The sequence below is a fragment of the Anopheles coustani genome, chromosome 3, assembly GCF_943734705.1.
Source record: "Anopheles coustani chromosome 3, idAnoCousDA_361_x.2, whole genome shotgun sequence".
NCBI classification, from domain to species: domain Eukaryota; kingdom Metazoa; phylum Arthropoda; class Insecta; order Diptera; family Culicidae; genus Anopheles; species Anopheles coustani.
In genome coordinates, this window is record NC_071288.1 from 12,911,434 (window position 1) to 12,932,360 (window position 20,927).

Genomic DNA, 20,927 nt, shown 5'->3' on the forward strand with positions numbered 1-20,927 from the left:
CAGTGCCTCAGAACCTAGAGGAAGACCCTAGGAAGAAGGTGTAAAAAAAGATATGGAACGAAAAGGACTCGAGTCAACAAATTTCATAAGGAAAACTTTTCTCCTCACATCCCTCTTTCCCCCCTCATTGATCCGACAACGGTAGCCAACCGATCGCTCAGGAACGCCTCCCCGGCATCGCCCGATGGGTACATAATTTCGATCCGGAGCGATTCATCATCTTGCGAGCGCTGCCAACTTTTTCACTTTCAGCTTTTCTCGCACAGGATTTGTATTCTTTTTCGAAAGAAAACCCACCCGCCATGAGAGCCGGTGGATGTCGGAGTGAAAGTCAGCCCTGGTGTAACGGATTGTTCGGGAGTGGGTTTCTGGAAGGTATGCAAAAAGAAACACAACAAGCTAAGCCGGAAAGCGTGCTGCAACATGCAACAGAGAGTTTTCCGCGTTCGCGTGGAGAAGAAGTGAATCCGATATCATTTTTAAGAGGAACGGATCGTTTTTAAAAGTTTTTTTTTCAGTCTGAAGGAAATAAAACACGTCAAGGGATAAGAAAAACCATCACACACACACACACACTCATACTCACTCTAACGGAAATGCACGTTATAGATACGTGAGGCAGTAGATGGAAAAACGTGGGTTATGGTGTGCCTTTTCCATCCGGCGTTCGGAAGTGAACTGAAAACAAAAAAAAAACACTGAAAAGGAAGAATATGCAGCCCGGAACGGAACGACTCCGGGATCCGTTCCGCACGGCAAGTGGTTCCATATCAAGACGGTGGAACGTGATTTGCAATTATTATTAGTCGTGGAGCTGACTTTGCGCCGACACGTAGGCCATCGCAGCGGCCCGTACTCCATTGTGGATTGCTAAATGAAAAGAAATCGTGAACTCTCGGGAAAGGGAGGGGGTAGGAAGAGACGCGTGGAAAAGGATGCAGGTTGTAAAACGAAACACGAGCACGAATGTTGCTGGTGGAAGTAAAAAATGCATCTACCCTCCGCCGTAGGAGGAAACATGTTTTTTTGATTCAAGCACTTGGCATGCGATTTTCCAGCTCGCTAAACTGGGTGAAAGTTTTCCCCCCCACTTGCTCGTAAAACCGGGAGCCATATAATCGAAAATGATAGCCAATAGTAAAATGGGAACAGTGCGAGGAGAGCAAAAAACATCACAAACACATTCCCGTACGAGCGAATCGTAAAATTATCCCATAAAGGTGAGCGCTTTTTCTCCCTTGGGGGAAAATCTGTCCCTCGCAGGGCCCGTCGATGGCCGGGTCATTAGGTGTCCAATTTACGTGCGAAACTTTTACGGGGTAGCAAAAGAAAAAGGGTTCCAACAGGTTCGACACCCATGAAAGTGTGATGGATGATGGACCGTTTTCCATATTTCCCTTCGGGCAGCTTTCACCGGGAGGCCCGCCCTTCCTCCGTTTTTGGCACCCTTATGACTGGCGTGAGCGGTGATTTTCTCTTTATTTCGGGCAACCCAATTTCCAGCCTCATTTTCCATCAGCTCCAGGAAGAATTTCACATTTTTTCTACGTTTCTGCTTTTTTGCGCGAGGAAATGAAGCACCTACGGCTGCGTGGGACATGGGAACAATGTTGCAGAGTCGCGCGGGGGCCGGGGACGAGCTGAAAAGTCCATTTACTTTTTCATGACCTATGATCGAAAAACAAACCAACCGGGCTCTGTTGGAAAACAGCCCGCCCGACCGGCGAGAGAACTTGAAATTAGTTTGTTAATTAACATTCACCGATTGAGCCCGCTCCGGTCAACAGCTGCGGGTGGAAAAACAACCAAATAATGTGGCTCCGGGGAGGAAATTGAAAATGGTAATCGAAAAACATCATACACGACGAGGCCCGGGGGGTGAGAAAACGGGGAATGTTGGCGGGAGAGGGAAATTAGAATCATCAGAATTGACGACTGACGGCATCGGGTCGGCCTGAAAACTGGCGTCCATTTTCAAGTGAACGGTTTTTTTGGAACACTGGATTGATTGGAGCCTTGAGGGTGACCCACTTTCGGGAAAATAGAACATTGCGCGTGCACACACTCACAACCACACACATATATATGCGCCAGAAACATAGAGCACATGAGCAGACACGGGAGGACACGGGATTAGGGCCATCATTTCCGGCAGTGATGTTGATTGGAAATCGTTTTTCCAAGGGAAAAGCCGAACTGCATTCATCTCTTTCGGGAGTGCTGGAACATTTCGATCCATTTCCATGCGCCGCTGCAACTATTAACCTACAAAATGATTCACAGTTTCAACTTGCGCTTAGATTTCGTGACGGTTTTCCCATCAGCATCCCCATCATTATCGTCATCGTCGAAGCCACCATTCATTGACATCGTCATCGTCAAAGCTATGGTCGAGTTGCACCTTTTTAGGAAAAGTTCATTCAGCAGTTAATCGGATTGTTTTCCGTTCCTTTCTCTTTCCCGGTTGCGGTTTTTTTCCAGGCGGCCCCGATGCGAACCTACCAGAAGCGACCACCCATCGCGTACCACACAAGGTAAGTCACAACGGTTCGTGTGCGTCACGGTATGTCCGAGTGGTAGCGGGTAGAAAAGCCTCCGAGCGTGTGGTTACCCGTTCTGCATCCTTTCGTAGTAAGCGGTAGGCTACGATGAACGTGGTAGTAAATCCGATTACATCACCAAGGACGATCGGGAGACCGATGTCAGCATCATCTTCGGGTTGCGCCAGCGGAAACATTAATACAGGGTTTATCGATGTCAATTTGCATACTCAGCGTGCTGCTGTTATACCCCGTTGCAGTTGCTGACAAAGTTCTCCAGCGCCCAGAAGTGCATCCACATTTTGTTTTTTGGGTTTAAACGCGGGGAAACAGTTGACCTACTTTGATGGTTCTTTCATTTGGGGATCATTTAATATTGACATTTGTTGTTCGGAGTTCTCATTTATTATTAACCTTTCATTTATTATTCTAGTCTTACTTTTAAAACGACATTACCGAAAGTTTTGTTTTTAGTTTATTTGTAAAACGTTTTGTTTCAGACGTTTTTACTTTATTCTATTTATTCTCTTAATCCTCATGCACAGAATAAACTACTCAGTCATCTCTAATACACGAGAACCTAGCTATGAAAACCGACGTTTCAATCCGCGCATGAACGAGCGTCCACATTGCAGTCCTCTTTAGCAGAATCTATGTTTTAAAAATAAATCGCTCTCGTTCAGTGGTCTGCGTCATCCTCACCAGCAGCACGATCGCCATCCTCTATCCCAACTCTCACGGAAAGCCCCGTCTCACGTGCGACGATGGCTTAGGGCGAAAAATGCTTTCTCGACTGAAACAGGGCAGGCGGAAATAAAAAAAATAATTCCCGTCCCAAACGGTCGGTGAAGCAACATTGCAAGAAGCAGCCTTCGAGGCTGGTTCGGATAGACTGATGACGGGGTGTATGAAAGTGTGCGCCACGCCATGCACCGATCCGATTCACTAAAGTCAGCATTCTCTGAACAAAACAGAGTCTCCTTAGCTCCGATAACGTTCGGAGGGGATGGGGCATGGGAAAGTATGGGATTTGCCCACCGACGATAAACCCTATCCTCTCGTTATCTATGGCGGACGAGTCGTGTTGGTCGGTTTTTTGTAAAACCTCAACCCAGTTCGTATTCCGCACACGGTAGGGTTACTCTTTGGGCTTCCACAAGTTGCCGGACTTGATGTGAAATAAAAGGAAAATAATCGACAAATTCCGGCAGCGTGAAGCGTCAAGTGAATCGAATCACCACTTTTTCACGCATGCATTTATGGTGATGCTGTTTTTCATTTTGTTCTAGCAAAATATCGTCAAAGCTTTTCAAACCCCTTTTACGCGATGTCTGTTTCCGCCTGCGCTTAGCGAAATCGGATTTGAACCGTTTTTCCCAGCGAAACCCCGTACATTTTTAATGGAAAAATTTGTATGGTGTTTTTTAGCTGGCATCGAACTTAAATCCGGTATTTATAATCAAACCATTCGAGGTGCAACAGGAACATATACTTGTGTGATGCTTGGCGTTTTGTTCAATCTCTGTTATTGTTCACCATCACGTTGAATAAATTCATCTGCAACAGCATTATTGTCAAGAATTTGTCCATGGCTTGCATTGCTTTTACGGGACGAATAGTAAAAAAACTTTAATCCTTCAAACCTTTTTCGTTACTTCAAAAAGTTTAAAAATGCTTTATTTTACTTTTAAATAAAAACTTTTAACGAATTATGAAGCTCTATTACGTAAGTGACACTGAGCTTACATTAACGCGACACTTTAATAGGCCGGTTTGAAGTACAAAATTAACTAGCTCAAAGCCAAAATTGGTTCGCGTGATTATGCTCGTCTTCTATTACCTACAGCTAGCGCATGGCGTAAACCCGGAAAGGCGGTCCGAAAGCGATAACGGTTTTTGATGTCGTCCGAAGTGATCAACGAACCCGACCGACCGGACCGGCGCTCCGGTTGATTGAATTTTCTTGAAAGGCCGTTTCCCACAAAGGTCCGCCGCAAGTCGATGAAAATATTGGTTTCCTTTGGCGAGGCGGCAGCGAACCGTTCGGCTGGAAGGAGGTGCTTGCTCACGAATTTTATCAGATTGCTGGGAGCAGGGATATGCCCCCCCCCCCTCCCCCTCCTTCTTTCCTGGGACTATCAAGGCCGACCCTGTGAGCTCACTTTCGGTACCTTAACCCAATGGCAAAAATTGAAAAACGCTATAAAAGCGCTGTAATCAATGATTACAGCCAGGCATTGCTTTCGAGTTCCTTCGGAAAAAAGGGTGCAAAAAGGAAAAGCCTCGGGCCAGGAAGCCCGGGCTCACTGCTTATCGGTCGGCATGAAGCGATCCAATTTGTACGATTAGGGCTTTCATTAGGTGGATTGTGGGTTTGTGTAGGGATCCGGGCATCGATTCGTTTTGGTCCGCATTTTTCGTACCATTAACGTTGGGAACTGGAGACTTATCTGAAGCAGGAAAAATAGGCGCCCCTTGGGAAGCAGGTTTATAAAATTAAAAGACACTGAAGAAAATGTGATAGCTTAATAATTATTTTGATTTAGTACCCTTGAAGTATTATAATTTTGTTAGTGAGAGTAATTTACTAAAATTTGTCGAAAACTGTGATTAAAAAGTCTATCAATTGAATTAATATAAAATCTTAAGATCAATCTACGAATCAATCTAAAAGCAATTGAGGACTCTCATTCTCTCTCACTCTGCCCGATTGGCAGCAAATTTTCAACGGAAAATTAACTTTTCAATTGATTCAATTATCGGACGATGATTGATTTTCCACTTCACACTTCAGCTTCGACTGCAGCAAATGGCGTCGAAGTGCATTGAGCCAGACTAATTAACCGGCAGTGCTGTGGCCAGAGAGTCTTCCTGATTGACACCCACAGAAGTCTCATGTCCGGGTTGCCTGTCGCCACTCGAGTCGAGCCGGCATATCTGTTGGGACGTCAGCGAGTCAGCCGGAACGACATGATTGGAAAACCCCCCGCCGGAGCACTATATTGTGCTCATAAATGTCCACCCACGGGGACACTGTGGGCCACCGTTGACCTATATGAGGCCCGTTTCGGAAGCGTACGGAAGTCGAACCAATGGTTGAGGCGTGATTGACGGTTTCCTCCCTGGAGCCTGAAGGTGGATAATTACTTCTGACATCACTTCCACGGATCCGGCGGGACGTGCTGTCAATTCGTACGGCAAGAACGGTCCATATCGTCGCAGTCTGGAGAACAACTATCACACGGAGCGGAAGAAAAGTCTAGTATTATCCCTTAATACCACGCCAGGACGGAGTGATACGGATTAATTGACAGATGGTTATTATATTATTCTACCACAATTTCCAAGCGGGGTTAAGAAGGCTCGCTCTATCCGCTCTCGATACGAAGAGGGGGACGAGAAAGGGACGTAGTTGGACTTAATTTACCGATAATCTGATTAAAACCGGGAGTCAACATAATTACCATAATCGCAGATGGTGCAACCGATGGTAAGGTCTACCCTCATCGGATGCAGCAACAAAGCGGCGGAGATAATTATTCCCTCGAGATGCGTCGCTTACCACGATATCAATTCGACGTCCGACACAATGCAAAAAGGTCCCGGGCACTTGATTCTCCTCCCTCTCTCCTCTCGCTCTCTGCCTGACCCTGACCAATGTTTCCGACCCGTTCCGAGCATCTCATGGGGGTGAGGTCCAACCAGGGTCAAGTTCAAAACCGGAACCGCTCCGGGGCAGCTCCCAGCGAACCTAATTGAATTTCCATCGAACAACTGTGGAAAACCTAATTGATTTATGTTGTCTACCCACACTACACACACACACACACTTACAAACAAACACTTACGCAAAGGCTTTGCCTAACGTGCTTTCATTTCCATTTCTGTTGCGCGCTCCCTTTTGTTGTTTTGATGTGGTTTTCCCATGCCCGTTTTTCCAGCGGACAGATTGCACCCGTCACACGTCCGACGCCGTGGGTGATAAATCTTTCCTCGAGGGCAGATTCGTCCGAACCGACGGTACCACGCAACAAATGATGCTTGCTTACAAAATACTGAACCCAGCCTGGGAGCCCAGTCCCGAGAATTCGTTTTTCATCCTTCCAGGAAGTTTTGCGAACCCGACGAAAATAAATAAGTAAAAAAAACTACAACGAAACCTGCTTCTTCGTTGGACAAAGCGGTAGACGGACGAACAAACACCGGAAACAATAACGCACAACAGGCGGTGTGTGAAGGATCGGAAAAACCAGGGGTTGCTAGGCAACAGGTTTCCGGTTGCTGAACCGTGAAGAAAAAGAAAAACACAACCCCGGCCGTTTTCCTAGATTTCCACCGGTTGGTTGCGTCGGTTCGCTTGCGTAATGCGGGCCAATTCTTTGGCGAACCGCACCGCACGAATCAACGAATTTCAATCCCGTACGCTGCAGAGTGATGAATGAGGAAACATTCTACGAACTTCACGTCGGCCAACGACGACGACAATAGAATCGAACACGGTGAAAGAAAAATGGGCTCCCTTTTTGCCGATATTGAGTGCTCCGTACCCTTTGCGACGTTTGACGAAAGCCTTCCACGTGGTTTTCCCGCACAAAAGTACATTCGCCAACTAATATTGTAGCTCATGTGTTGGGAAAGTCATGAAGCAAATCCTTCTCACCAATGGTTCATAAAAGCAAAATCTTGCTCCTTAGTTCAAGCCATAAACCTTTTCTTAACACCCAACATAACAACATAATATTACTTTTAACCTAAAAAAGAGGGGTTTTCAAAGTGATTTGTTGCCAACGTGATCAGGATATGTTTTCTTGACACTTGTCAGAATACAATCTTATAAAGAAAATATATTTCTTATGACAGCATATTAAAAATCGAAAACATGTTCAAAAACAGATGGGTGATTTATTTTGAATATCTTTCGTAAACAATCAATATTCAAAAATATTAGTTTGAAAATTGAATAAACACATCATATGATACAAGAAGACACCGTCTCTGAACAAAATTGATCTAAAAGAGCTTATCTAAACAAGCGATTATAATTAGTGTTGATTTGTTTGCCTGGCACAACCCTCGTGGCGGATGAATCAGATTCCAAAGCCATCCGATGATCACTAATTAGTGATTTGTTTACCACGCGCGTGGCAAGCTGGCATGAAGGATCATCAATTCCATCACGGCTCGGATGCGTTGGGTGTGTGTTTGTGTCTGTGATCGTGAGAAAGCAATACATTCCGCGGCCTCGTCAAAATCCTCGTGGTATGGGGATATATCGGCAAGTATATCGCTTTGAAGGAAGATTACAAATTATGTTAACGCACTCAGTTCGCACTTTTCGTTCGTCGAGCGCTTTTACCTTCCCCCTGTCTCGCTTACCCACCTCCCCTTGTTGTCCTAAATCAGTCAAAACGCGATGGGAATTAATTTACTTTCGGCTGGTGTCATTTATCTCACAACCCTGCCACGTATCCGATCTCGCCTACGCAACATCACTTCGAGCGCACGGGAACTCTATTTTGCTGTTACGCGTCTTCTTCTCTTTTCATCCATCTGAAACACACACACAACACACACACATACACACACACACAGCCATAGGGCGGTGACAAAGCTTTTGCAACGCTCTGCCTTTTGCGCCTCCATTCGGCTGATAAATTACCCGACCGTCCGGACCGAATCAATCGAAGGGCGTAGTAACGGTTCGGAAATGTTCGAACGCAGCGCACGAGATGCCAGCTGTCACATTCATCTTCATTTTTCTACCGGCTCCCGACCGATCGGCCGCACGTTCCGAAGGGCCCTCGAGCCGAGCCTCGGACGTGTGCGGCGTGTGTCGATGTGCTCCGTTTGTTTATTTCCATTCTTTTTTTTTCCCACCACCGCTCGCGAGATAAAGTCGGCATCTCCACAACGACAGCGCAAGGGCAGACACTCGAGCCAAGCACCAGCGAGCGGCGCCGGTTGAGGATTGTAAATTTATGACCTCCTCTGTCATCGGTGTCCTTGCCGGCGACGGCGTTCTCTCCGAACACCACGAATTCCGATCGATCGAGTTCCCAACGGGTGGAACGAAAAAAGCCACCCCTCCCCATCGGCACGCAGACGAGCGAACGTGGGTCTTTGGCTTTTTCCCCCTCCTCCTGCGGGACCATGTTTTTCCAACATCCCCACAAAAATACCCTCAGCGTCTCTCACGATTCCTCTTCGTCCAGCCCGTACGCCTGGAGTGGATGAGTGATGGACGACAATTTACTAGCCAACTTGGCCGGCGATGAAACGGTATGTAAATGCAACAAGCAAACAAAAAAGTGAACTGGATGATGGGCGTGAGGGAAAAGCAAAAAAGAAACAAACATTCCTCCACTCCTCCGCCAGGTCCAAGCAGAACTGACTAGGGTCATATTCGTTGCGCCCGGCGGCGGTTCGTTAGTAACAGTGTAAAAAATGTTTCCAGCCGGCAGCCACAACAGCAAATACACCGAAACGAGTGCCCAACGAAACGGTGGTGGTTAAAAATGACGAAAATCGATCTAGCAGCATAAACCACCGGGCGCCTCCATTCCACCGGTCAGTTTTTCCACCGGTCCAGCCGGTCGATTTGCCCATGGATTGCTATTGATTTTTCTGCCTGTTTCGAAGTCGTTGATATATGATGATCGGTTAACAATCATTCTCGAATATTTACAGCAGAAAACGCAGCACATGCCTTGCCATGCGAAAATTGCGTTCAAACTATTTCGAAGTTGTTCTTCTCGCTAGACTATGTAACAAAAAGTTAAAATAAGTTCAAGTAAGTTGAAGTAAGCTCCAAATAAATATAATCTACAGAGTTTTTATTTATGTTATTTTTTTTTTGTTATATGTGCTCTTTTGTTGTATAAATTCTGAGTTATCTCTAAGTTGTTGGCTATATTTTTTTCTGATTCATTTTTTCGGTCAAAAAACTTTCAATCAGAAATCTGAGAAAGTTAAAAAAGATTGACTGTATCTCGTAGTGAGAAGTTTTTCAAAGACTAGCAAATGAAAGGAGCGCAACTCAAGTTTAGTTAATGACTACTTTTTCTTTATTTTACCTTTAGTGTTCGAATTTTGTATGAATAATTTCATAATCATTTCAATAATGCACTTCCAACATTTTCACCAGGACCTAGAAACTGACCATCTTATAAACACAAATTATGTTCATGTATGTATGAATGTTATCAGCTATATTGCTGAAAACTTTTGGTTTTCTTTGCCACTTTCAATTTGTGACAAGCTTATTCTTGACTTCACCAAAAATGAAGCCCTCACATAAAGCCCCTAGCCGTGACAAATAATAGGGCAAAACTTTGGTAAAAAATGAACTTTTCCCAAAGATTCAAATTCAGCTTATCTATCATCTGTCACCGGCAGTAGCTTCGGCTTCCCGAGTACCGAAATCTTTATGACGTTGGAAAATATTAAACGACTTTCTGGCACCATGCAACGGAGCAGCATTTGCTCTTTTCTTGGCTATACTTTTCGCGCACCATCCGAGGGGAAAAGGGCCACTTTGCCAATGTAAACCAAAGAGAGGGAGAAAGCAAAAAAACCAGCTCCGTACCTCAGGGGGGCAACATTTCAAACGTGTTCATTGCTGACGGTGCGTAAAGTTTGCTTAACGTTGCTACGGTCTCATGGCGCAGGGGAATCGATTGTGCTTTCTTCCACCAACCATTCTTTTTTTCTTCTGCAGTTTGGTTTTTCATACCGGAAGGATACTGGAGTGTTATATTTTCATTTTTGTGGGTGGATTTCCAGCGATGGAAATTGAGAAGTTAAACAGAATTTACCGAAGCCTTTCGCCGTGCCATCGCGTTACTAAAGGTTGACGATGTTTGGCACTTTTCGAGCCGCTTCACTGGATGCATGCAGTTAACCGCAGAAGAATGAAAATAAATAAACAGAAAACTGAAGAAGGAGAGGACCACACCCACTTCTATACACTACCTGCCAGAGGAAAAATCGGGAACCGTAATAAGGAAAATGAAAGCAGATTTTTCTACCTCAATAAGCCCGAATAAAATCGATGAACGGTAACCACAGCGAGCTGCGAGTTTTCCTATCCACCCACGATCGCGCCGCTTTGGCCCAAAAGCTTTTCCAAGCTCCATAATAATGATGAACACTGCAGAAATAATAACACGGGTGTATCCAAACCTCACCACGATTTCTTCGTGCCAAACGACATAAATTACACGAAATTGACGATGGAGCCTTCGGTGAAGCCGGTAAAATGAGAAAATAACAAACAAACACATATATACAAGCGAGTGTTTTCCGCTGTGCCTCGAAGAACGCAACGGAAAGCATTTGCTGATTGTTGTCCGTAATGATGCTTTGATTTTTATTTGCTACGTAAAACACGGCTTTTTATGTCTACCGTTGGTGTGGAGGATGTCGTCGGAGCTGTGCGCTTTGATTTCTGCTCGAGGATTGTCTTTCACGCTCGGTGCTGTCGGTATTTTGAATTTATTGTTTCACTCGAATCAACCCCGCGGTATCATTTTTCCGGAAAGCTGTTCATAAAGCAAATTGGTGCTTTTATTTCGTTCATTCTTATTGTGACACCCAACGGATCTCAGTTTACTGAAATCGTTGTAATTTGCTTTCGACTCGGATATTCATCAACTCGATTATTTCCGAGGACGTCAATATAATATGAAACACTGTTGCATTTTGTATTGTTAACAGCACCATTCTTTGTGGTGATGTTTTTGAGAATGCCGTGCGCTGTGAATTAATATTAATCGAGTGCAGTGAAAACCGACATCAATGCGAACATTCCGAAGCAAATCCAAACTGTCTATTGCGTTGTCGGAAAAGCACTCCATCCGCTGGCATGTTTCCGCCGGTACTATTTTTGGCACTATCGAACGGTTCGTTTCCCGAGGACCAGCTAGCTTCAGTTCAGCCCACTCCTGACGGTTTTGAGGAAACCGCACCCGACCCTCGTTGGGGCGCGCAAAGCCTCAAATTAAATTAATTAAAACTAACTTTAGCGCCGCCGGCCGGGCGCCCGTAAATTAATCGTCATCAGCAGAGTGTGATCCAGGGAGTTTCGGGAAAACCGGGTGGTGGCGTTTTTACTCGAAAGATTTATGCTAAATATTTGAATAATAGTACTCAATCGAAGCGGTTGAGGGTGTGGGAAAAAAGCGACAGAAGCGCGCTGTATACCAACTTCGGACCGTGATTGATTTCGGATCTCGCGTTTGGTATTCTTTTTTAATTTATTTCAAAGTTTAATGTACGCCACAATTTGGAGGGGATGAGTTCAACCCCGCTTAATTGCCCACGCGCTGGAGGCTGGGGTCATACCGACATGCCGACGCAGCTGCTTTCGGACCGGCCGTTAAACCCCGGGACTGTTCGCAAACCATTTCGATTCGCAAATGTTTCGCGGAATTTTATAATAATTTCTTTCCCTATTTTAATTCCATTCCCTACTCCACAGGATAACCCCGGTCTGGCGAAGCATCGGCACCGGCGGGCGAATGGCGAAGATGGCGGCTTCGTGAGTGCCCTCGAGGGAGGCGGAGGGGCTCCGGAGGGGGAGGAAAATTTCATTGCCCTCGCGCCAGACGAGGCGGATATTTATAACTTCTCCAACATCATGAGCATGACCATGGCGAACGGTGGGCGGAGAGCGGCGTCGGTGGCGGCGGCGACGGCTGGAACGGGTGGAACGCGCGCGGACAACGTGAACGAGGCAAATCCTTTTAATGAATTTCGCAACCATCCACGCCAACGGGGCTCCCGGGGGCAAGCACCGGAACCGGACCTGGTCGACGAGCAGCTGGCCCGCCCGGCGGGGGAAAAGGAACTCCCGGAACTGACTCTCGACGATGATGACGCCGGTGGCGACGATGAGGGGGACGGTGGTGATGGGAATGCGTTCGAAACGGTCGCCCTGGAGGGGCCACTGAGGGGCCGCTTCGAGCCGGAAACGGCCGACGACGAGGACGGAGGCAATGGGGGCGAGGTCGAGGCGGACTCCGAGGACGACAACGCGATCGACCGAAGTCGGTTCCTGCGCGGGCCGGTCAAGGAGAAGGCACAAGAGTCGCGGGCGGAGTCGGATGCCGCCCTGCTGAGCAATAGCATCGACTTCCTGAACTCGATCGACGGCGCGTACCTGCTGGCGAATGCGGCTGAAGGATCGAAGAAGAGCGCCGCGGACAATGGTGAGTTCTGGCCGGAAAGGGTTGGGGAGTTTGGTATTTTTAACCCGCCAATGTAATGCATTCCTTTTAAAGGCATTTCATCATACTACTTCTGATGGATTCTGAAAATAGAAGCACCAACAAAACGAATGATCTTTTATCAACAAGGCCCCAAAAACATCCAATACATTTATCATTCAGCTTTATATTTCATAATTTATAAAATTTAAATTTTGATAAAACCACACATTTTTAATGAAGAACCGAATTTAATTTAAATTACAATTTTCCTTAATTGTTTCATGCCTTCATTTCCAAAAGCTTGATTTACAAAGCTTTTTTCATGTGAAACGATCAATAACTTTTCAAAAGAATTATGTTCAATAAATATCTTTTTCTATGAACCAAATGGTCAAGTAAATTAATTTGTCACTTTTTAATTGAATATTTGATTAAGGTGATTTAAAATCGTGAAATGTTTGAAAAAAGAAAACCACAAATAATGTTAAGCTAAATTATATTGTGTGGAAATGTGCAGGATATTACTTTTGCTAATCCATGTGCTTTATCCTTAATCCAACTCCTATTTTAACCCGAAACCTCATCATGCATTTGATAGAGAAGAAATTGACAGGTTTCAATGTTCCAAAAATGTATTTTAAGGAACAGAAAACCATATTCGAAATGACGTTTCATAGTGTTCCAGTGTTTATTTCATTTTTTTAATTGATTTCAACATTATGTGTTAACAGTAGTTGGATTGAAAGTTCTATGATTATTCTTCCCAACAAAGAAATCATTTTTTTGAATTTGAGTTACATTTTCCTCATATGTTCACAGCAATTATTTCTATATTATTGAACTGCCTTGTATATTATGGATACGCGTACTGAATCTTTAGTAGAGTACTATCGAGAATATAAATTTGGTTGTTTCAGCAAATCACAGATTACACCAACACACTTCTGTTGATGAAACAGGGTATATATCGAGTCCAAATTTGGGTATTTACGTTTCTTTATCTCGAACCACAACAGACAACAATATTTCGACACGCAAACCGGAGGGCGACCTCGCGGCACCGGATGGCGGCGAGAACGAGCTGTTCGAGCAGATGGAGAAGAAGGCCAAGTCGTACCGGCTGAAGCTGTACAAGAAGCACAAGAACTTTAAGCACACGCACCACCACCGGGGCGGGCTGTACCACCAGCCGTACCATAGCTTCCACCACGACTACTACCGGCGCAAGATGCTCGAACGGGACCGCGAGCGCTGGAAGAAGATGCAGGAGCTGAAGCCGGACTACCAGGGCCAGATCAACTACTACGAGAACTCGAACAAGCTGGAGACGAGCGACGACATCATGGCGCACCTGAACGGCCACAGCAGCCAGGAGAAGTGGCCGCACTTCGACAAGGTGATGAGCTCGCTCAAGACGGAGCAGAAGCCGGACAACGTGCCGCCGTACATCAAGAAGTACAACCGGCGCAACAAGCAGCTGATCGACCTGCTCGAGGGCACGATCGCGCCGCTCTCGGACTATGGCGCGCACAAGCACCGGGAGCGGAAGTACCATCGCAGGAAAAATCCGCACTGGATGGAGGAGGACCTGTTCGAGGAGCAGCGCCCGAGCCAGTCGAAGAACGCCGGCCTCCAGCGCAACTACATCCAGGAGACGATCCAGTCCTCGACGGTGCACTCGAACGCGCTGCCCGGCGAGGGCATCCACATCATCTACGACAAGAAGCACGCGGGCGAGGACGGGGCCCGCGAGCTGCTGTACGGCCGCCCGACCACCTCCTCCGGCCACCCCGGCCCGGACGGACACCCGAACGCGTACAAACTGTCGTCCCGCGCCGGCCAGTTCGTGTACCATCGCGTCGCGTCCCCGCAGCCGGTCGGCGGCTACGGACGGCTCAAGCGCCAGCGGCTCCCCTTCGTCGCCATCACCGACCGGCGTCTCAGCGCCCCTCCGAAACGGCGCACCCCCCCGGGCAACCCCGGCACTGGCAACGGCAACAACCTTCGGAATCACCAGCCGATGCCTTAAAGGTCGACACGCGCCGCAAACTCCTTTTCTTCGCAGTCATCTCCCGCGGGGGGAAAGGGGGTCTCTCTTACTTTTCATTTGCTTCTTCCCAGAGGCACCATTTTACCCTTCCGGGGAAACAATTTCAAACGCCATTCTGGTGCATTTTCACGCCGGTTTTTGTTGTCGAATTGAAGCTCAATCTCGGCGGCCCCAGATGATCATGTATTCGTATGTGTGGGACAACTTCTAAGGAATATTCTCGCAGAAACAAAGACAAGTCAGATAGAGAAAGGATCAAGAGCAAATAAATAAACGAGCCGTCGGGACGCCACCCAGGTGACAGAAGGAGGGAAACAAAGCAAGAAATAATTATGTAGAAGACGAAGACAATATATATATATATTTACCGGGAAAGATGATACGCAGCGCGATGGACAGGAAATTCCAGATTGAATGTTACAACCAATGTGAGCGATAAGCATTTAAATTTTAGAGTCACGAACACACACAGACACACAATCAAAGCCCACTAGTTGGGTCTTGTAACCATGCGATGAAAAACAACACATGCACTACAAAGGAGTAGAGTTAAAATCCCGCTTCGACATCGATAATTGTTTCGACAATGGTTCAACAACGTCTGCCCGGTTTTTTTTTTGTGCATTTGGGGGAAAAAATCAACCGACAAACAGCTAAAACACGAAAAGCTCCCAAGCTGCACAAAACCACAACATATCAGGCGACGATGGCGCGACGTTAGGTGAGAAAGGTTCTCTAAACGCTTCTTAATGGCAGCTATTAAATTTTAAATATCATACACACACACACATATATATACTGAAGCTTAGCTCAGCAATGATCACCGTAACGTACTTCAAGTGGCAAAGAAAACATGATGACTCGTCTTAGAGGATCGCCCAGAAAACATCTTTCCTCAGTCACACCTACCGGGCAGGCGTCTAAGAGCTGACTCGGTTGCTGAGGGCGCCTTGGGCACAAGGACTCGTTAGCTTGAATTTTCACACCCGGCGCGAAGCAGTGGAACCTTCTCTTTCCAGTGCGAACGAAGAGTGAAGAAAAAGAGAACAAACAAAACCATGACAATAATAGACATTTTAAAGACGTTTTTAAATAGCGATGTATGAGGTGCCGCACGCAAGCGCAAGATCGTCGAAATTGCAATGAAAAAGAAATTTAAAGGAGTCCAAGCAAGATCACCACGAATCTATGTTTAATCGTTTCGGCTAGCTTAGTCATTTTTCTGACCATCCCTCCTGCTCAAATGAAATTATGAACTGTTAATCGCACGACCGATGCGGTGGGACTTTTCTTCTGCGCTCCGATCAGAGTGGCGGGATGAACAAGGACGTAAAATAATGCGGGAGGACGAGATGGTGATGAGAAAAACAAACGAAGGAAATTAGTCTAACATAGCGAGGGAAGGTACGAAATGTTAACGAAAGTTTTCTATGAAAACACATAAGCAATAGAAAATGACAATATCTTATATGGCGATGGGCCGCAGCAACAAAGTTAAACGTCACTCTTTCCTTCGACCACATTCCTTTGCCCCATCGAAGCAGACACAACTTGACACGAGGGATGGGAGCCACAGGAAAATGGCGTCGACGATTTGCGACAAAAGGTTATTCGTGTGAAACGTATACCTTTCGATGACGGCGCACATTTAAATCTTTGGCAGAAGGTTAAAGCTAAATTCTCTCGTATGTGCGAGCCAGTGGCGATACTTCGGCCGAAGCGTCGTCCACCGTCCGAGTGTTTAGGGCGAAGGACAAATTAGATGGACCAGCCTCTATAGGTGTGAAGTGAAAATTCAAGCCAGCGACCGAGGCGAAACATTAATTGATGTCATAGTACTCCTCGATATACTCTGTAGCTGACAGTTGAAAACAAAACCAGAGAATAAGGAGCACAGATTGAAAACAATCACAAAAAATTAGAGTTCTCTAATGATTGGTAAAACAGCACAATTTGTGCACATGAACAAATAAATAATTCTTACGCCATGAAATTTACTCAAAATTCACCTGAAACAGAACAGATAAGTATCACAGTACACAACCACAACGATAAAACATGAAAAAAAAACACAAGAAGAGAAGGCAAAACAAAAGAAGAAGCAAACCGAACAAAAGACCCAAATAAAGAGACAAAACAAGTTATAGTCAATTTTCTAACGTTGAAAGGAACACTTGAAAACTTAAAATGACAAATAAATAATTCACAGAAATGGCAACCGGTTGCCACTTGGCGCCACTGAACATCTGTTAAGCGTCGAGCGACCAGCTCCTATGGTCAGCGCGCTTTGTTTTAGATATGAAGTAGCGAAACAAAATACAAAACAAAAAAAGATAATAAACCGATAGAATAGTCTAAGGAAACAATGAAGCAGCCCAATGAATATGAACAACTGAATAGAAGATAAAGTAATATGCAAACAAACAAAACAAAAGTATCAAACTGGAAAGTGCACACAGGACAACAAGCAAGACAGCTAGTTAGCGAGCTTGTAGCAGTCTCGTTATGATAGGTGTGTATAAAACTGCTTTGAGTTGCAGGTGAAAGCAGGATACCGCGATCTCCTCCGCTACGATGTACATTTAACTGCTTCTCATCCTGTCCGCTTTCTAGAGCCAGATTAAAAATGTTCGGCGACGTGAAGACATTCAACAAGGGCGCCCGGAAGAAGGTAGGACATTTTTTACACTTTTACTCCTACCGTCTCCCGGTCCCCGGTACGTGCTTTTTCGGCCCGTTGGTGACATTTTTCCCAGTGTGAAAAAAACCTCACCGGCTGTGCCGATCGCCGCTATGCATTGTTTTGTGGTTATATTTAGTACTGCAGATTCGCCAGATTTCCGGCCCGGCTAGATTTCCTCCACAACAACAGCAACAACGGCAGCTAACCACAGTAGCAAACCCACACAGTACATGCACACGCCAATCAACTCCACCACGGGAGAGCAGAACCTGTCGAAGGTCTTACGGGGTTGTAACAGGACAATGGCGTGGCCCAATTTGCACAGTAGAAAAGTAGAGGCGGATAAAAACCTGGGACATGCTCAAACTAGACGAAGTAGGAGTAAAGCTAGTGGAAATCTATATACATAAATATATACATATATATATATATATATAGAAACGAGGAATAACAAGACACAGAAGAATGATCAATGGACTGCCATGGAACGTTGTGGAGGTGAGGGCTCGCTGTGAAAATATAAACAATAGCGTGTGCTAAAATGTTAATTTAACTGAAAATAACACACATACACACACACACACACACACAAGCACCACCACATAAAGCAGCGTGTACGAACATCGGAATCGCCAACTTTTGTTCCAATCCAATCAAAGATAGGATACTAATAGTTGAGGCAAAACAACATCTTTCAATAAAGAAAACAAAAAAAAAAGTTATACGTTAATAGATTCGCACTGCAGAAAATGCACATTCAGCTGTGGCGAAAAGCGTTCAACAAGGCGAGAAAGCTCTTACTGCAAGGATTTTTCAGCACAAAACTACAACATCAGCTAGTGAAAAACTACAACTCGTACACCACTGTAGAAGAGACAGTAGAAGCAAATGCATTGTTTAACACAGAGAAGAAAATAAAAAAAAAACGAATCATTGAAAACTGAACACCTTATCCACTATACTCTGGCAAGTGCAACAATTGTTATATTTCCTTGCAGTTACATGTGCATGTCACATGGAGAAAGGATGAAAATAAATCAAACAATCCAACTAATAAATGAAAAATTACACGAATCATACACGAGGAAGCAAAAAGAACAAAAATGTCAGATAAACGGCAAAAGGAACAATAAGATAAAAATAAAAGAGTGCGGAAAACCAGCTTGCAAGTGTGCAGTGAATTTCTTTCCGTTCAGTTCCAGCAATGAAAATGATGACATTGATTGTTTCTAAAGATGCCAAAGAAGATAAGCCACTTTGCATGGACGTTGATAAATCACAAATATGAGTTCAATAAAGGCACGAACGCCATTTTCTACCGTTCGACTCTCGCAATATCTCTCATAATTCCATCAGCGATTAACTCAAATTAAACAAAAAAAAATCAAAGAGATAATCTTCTTCTTGGCATAACGACCTCACTCTTTCGAAGTGGTAAGATCCCATTTCCAGTGGAAATTAAGGCCAAAAGTTGTCTACAACTACGCAAGTAGTCTAAGGATATGAATTTTCTCTCTAAGCTCAATTATCGAAAGGTCATTGTATCTAACCTTTTCCCTAGTAAATTAAATTTAGTTAGATTCATTTGGTATTGTATTCCTCTAGATAGACTTTGCTAATACAAATATGGCAACAATAACCCTAGTTCTGATGTCTCTGATATCTACCAACCTGAGGGTGAGCAAAATTGTTGCAAATACTAGTCTGACGCAAATTTCTCATTTGTTCCATCCGCATCCGTTTGAATTTCCAATTACACGGCAATTAAACATAAACATCAGTTATGAAACAGCCTTTTCCATGCATTCAGTCAGTTCGAATATTCGATAAATCGAATATGATTGTTCATCGTATCATCGTTCGATGCGAAAGCGATGATAATGTCCAAACTTTTTGTAGAAGACAGCACATTGGCAACCACGCATCCTAATAGATCTCGCTGCTGGAATTTGGCGTGCGTAAAGTTTAAGCTGTTGGCAACCCGAACCCTTATCTATGTGCACGCCTTTGGTCGCAGGATAACCGGCGGACTGTCAACAGGACCAAAGGGTTCCGCTGAGGACGAGCGCTGTCAGCGGAAAAACGCACCGACCCGCGTTACATCCTATCAACCGCAGACATGTTGGGCCGATCCGAAATAATCAACAGCAAACACACGGACGAATAGAAATGTGGTGGAAATCGAAAGAAAGGTCCCCGTGGGAAAATCGGAGCCAGGTTCGGGCTTGGAATTCAAGTTACCGCGCGGTCCGAATTTCAATCAACACTTTCCGATTTTCTTCTGCCTACTTTCACAATCATCTACAGGCCAACGATACGAACCTTTACCCTTTTTGATAAAAAAAAACCGCTTGGATGAAGGTCGTGTGAGTGTCTGATTTTCTCATGCAGCATTTTTCGTATGTTTTTAGTACTTTTTTCTCATTTCATCTCGCTTGGGGTTCTGGAGGGAGAAACCTGGCTGCTTCCGGTAATCCACCTGGGTGGGCCTATCTTTCGATTTCGGCACTCCGCCACATTCCACCCACACTCATACACACGCATACACACAATCACACACACAGGATGCAGAAAACAATATTGTCCCAAAGCCTTTTGGAAAGCATTTTCGGTCGGTAAGTTGAAAAGCTGCTTTGTGCGGTGGTGTGACACGGGAATCGGAAATCGAAAAGAAGAAACGCCGATGGAAACAAAACGAAACCCTAAAGTTAGGAGGGTTACCGAAAACGAATGACATCGAAAAGTGGGAAACATCGGAGATGGGCGGCACGGTAGGGAAGGAGCAAACGAAAAACACAGACAAAATAGATATGAAAAACTGCCCAGGCGTCGTTGTTCGCACGCACAACTTCGCCACTCACTGCATCCTGGCAGTGGGAAAGTGGAAGAAAAAAATTAGGAAAAAGGATGTAGCACACCCGACCGGAGCAACTGTCCCAATCGGAAATGCAAAGAAAAAGTTGCTGAAAAGTTTAATCTTACCGGTCGAGTGGGATCCACAACCCGTTCTAGGGAAAGCCCACCTTCCGTGTGGTGGCGGATCGGGGAGTGGGAAAAAAAAACTAAGGAAAAACGAAAAAATAAACCCGCCACTAAATAAACGGTCTCCGGGCTGCGAACGCCCTCGCTCCCAGGTGACCTGGTCGGAAGGGTTTTCCAATTCTGCCCCGGGCCTTAATCGATTCCGACCGTCTGTTGCTGGGGTCAGGTTTGGTTTACGGCTTCTCCACCAACCCTGTTTTCGAGCTGGACGCTCCCCGAAGGGTTCGACTCGGCTCGGTGCACTACGCAACAATGTGCTTCACCTTGACCAGCAGCTCTTCCGAAGAGCCACCGGAATCCGGGCGAACTTCGTTTCCAGCTCGGGTCGTCCTGGTTTCTCTTCCGGGGCACTGCTTGACCACAGGAGCGAACGCTTTCCCGCTGGCTCAAGCCGGGTGGAAAAT

The 20,927-nt window shown here is 45.4% G+C and overlaps 1 protein-coding gene across 1 annotated transcript in view; it reads left to right on the forward strand.

The window, feature by feature from the left end:
• The window catches only part of LOC131260945 (uncharacterized), a 41,186-nt gene extending 26,409 nt beyond the window's left edge, over window positions 1-14,777 (forward strand). The window contains exons 2-4 of the mRNA XM_058262808.1: window positions 2,482-2,534; window positions 12,019-12,748; window positions 13,765-14,777. Coding sequence (XP_058118791.1) covers window positions 2,482-2,534; window positions 12,019-12,748; window positions 13,765-14,777 — 1,796 coding nt within the window. The remainder of the gene's footprint in view (window positions 1-2,481; window positions 2,535-12,018; window positions 12,749-13,764) is intronic.
• Window positions 14,778-20,927: the final 6,150 nt, after the last annotated feature.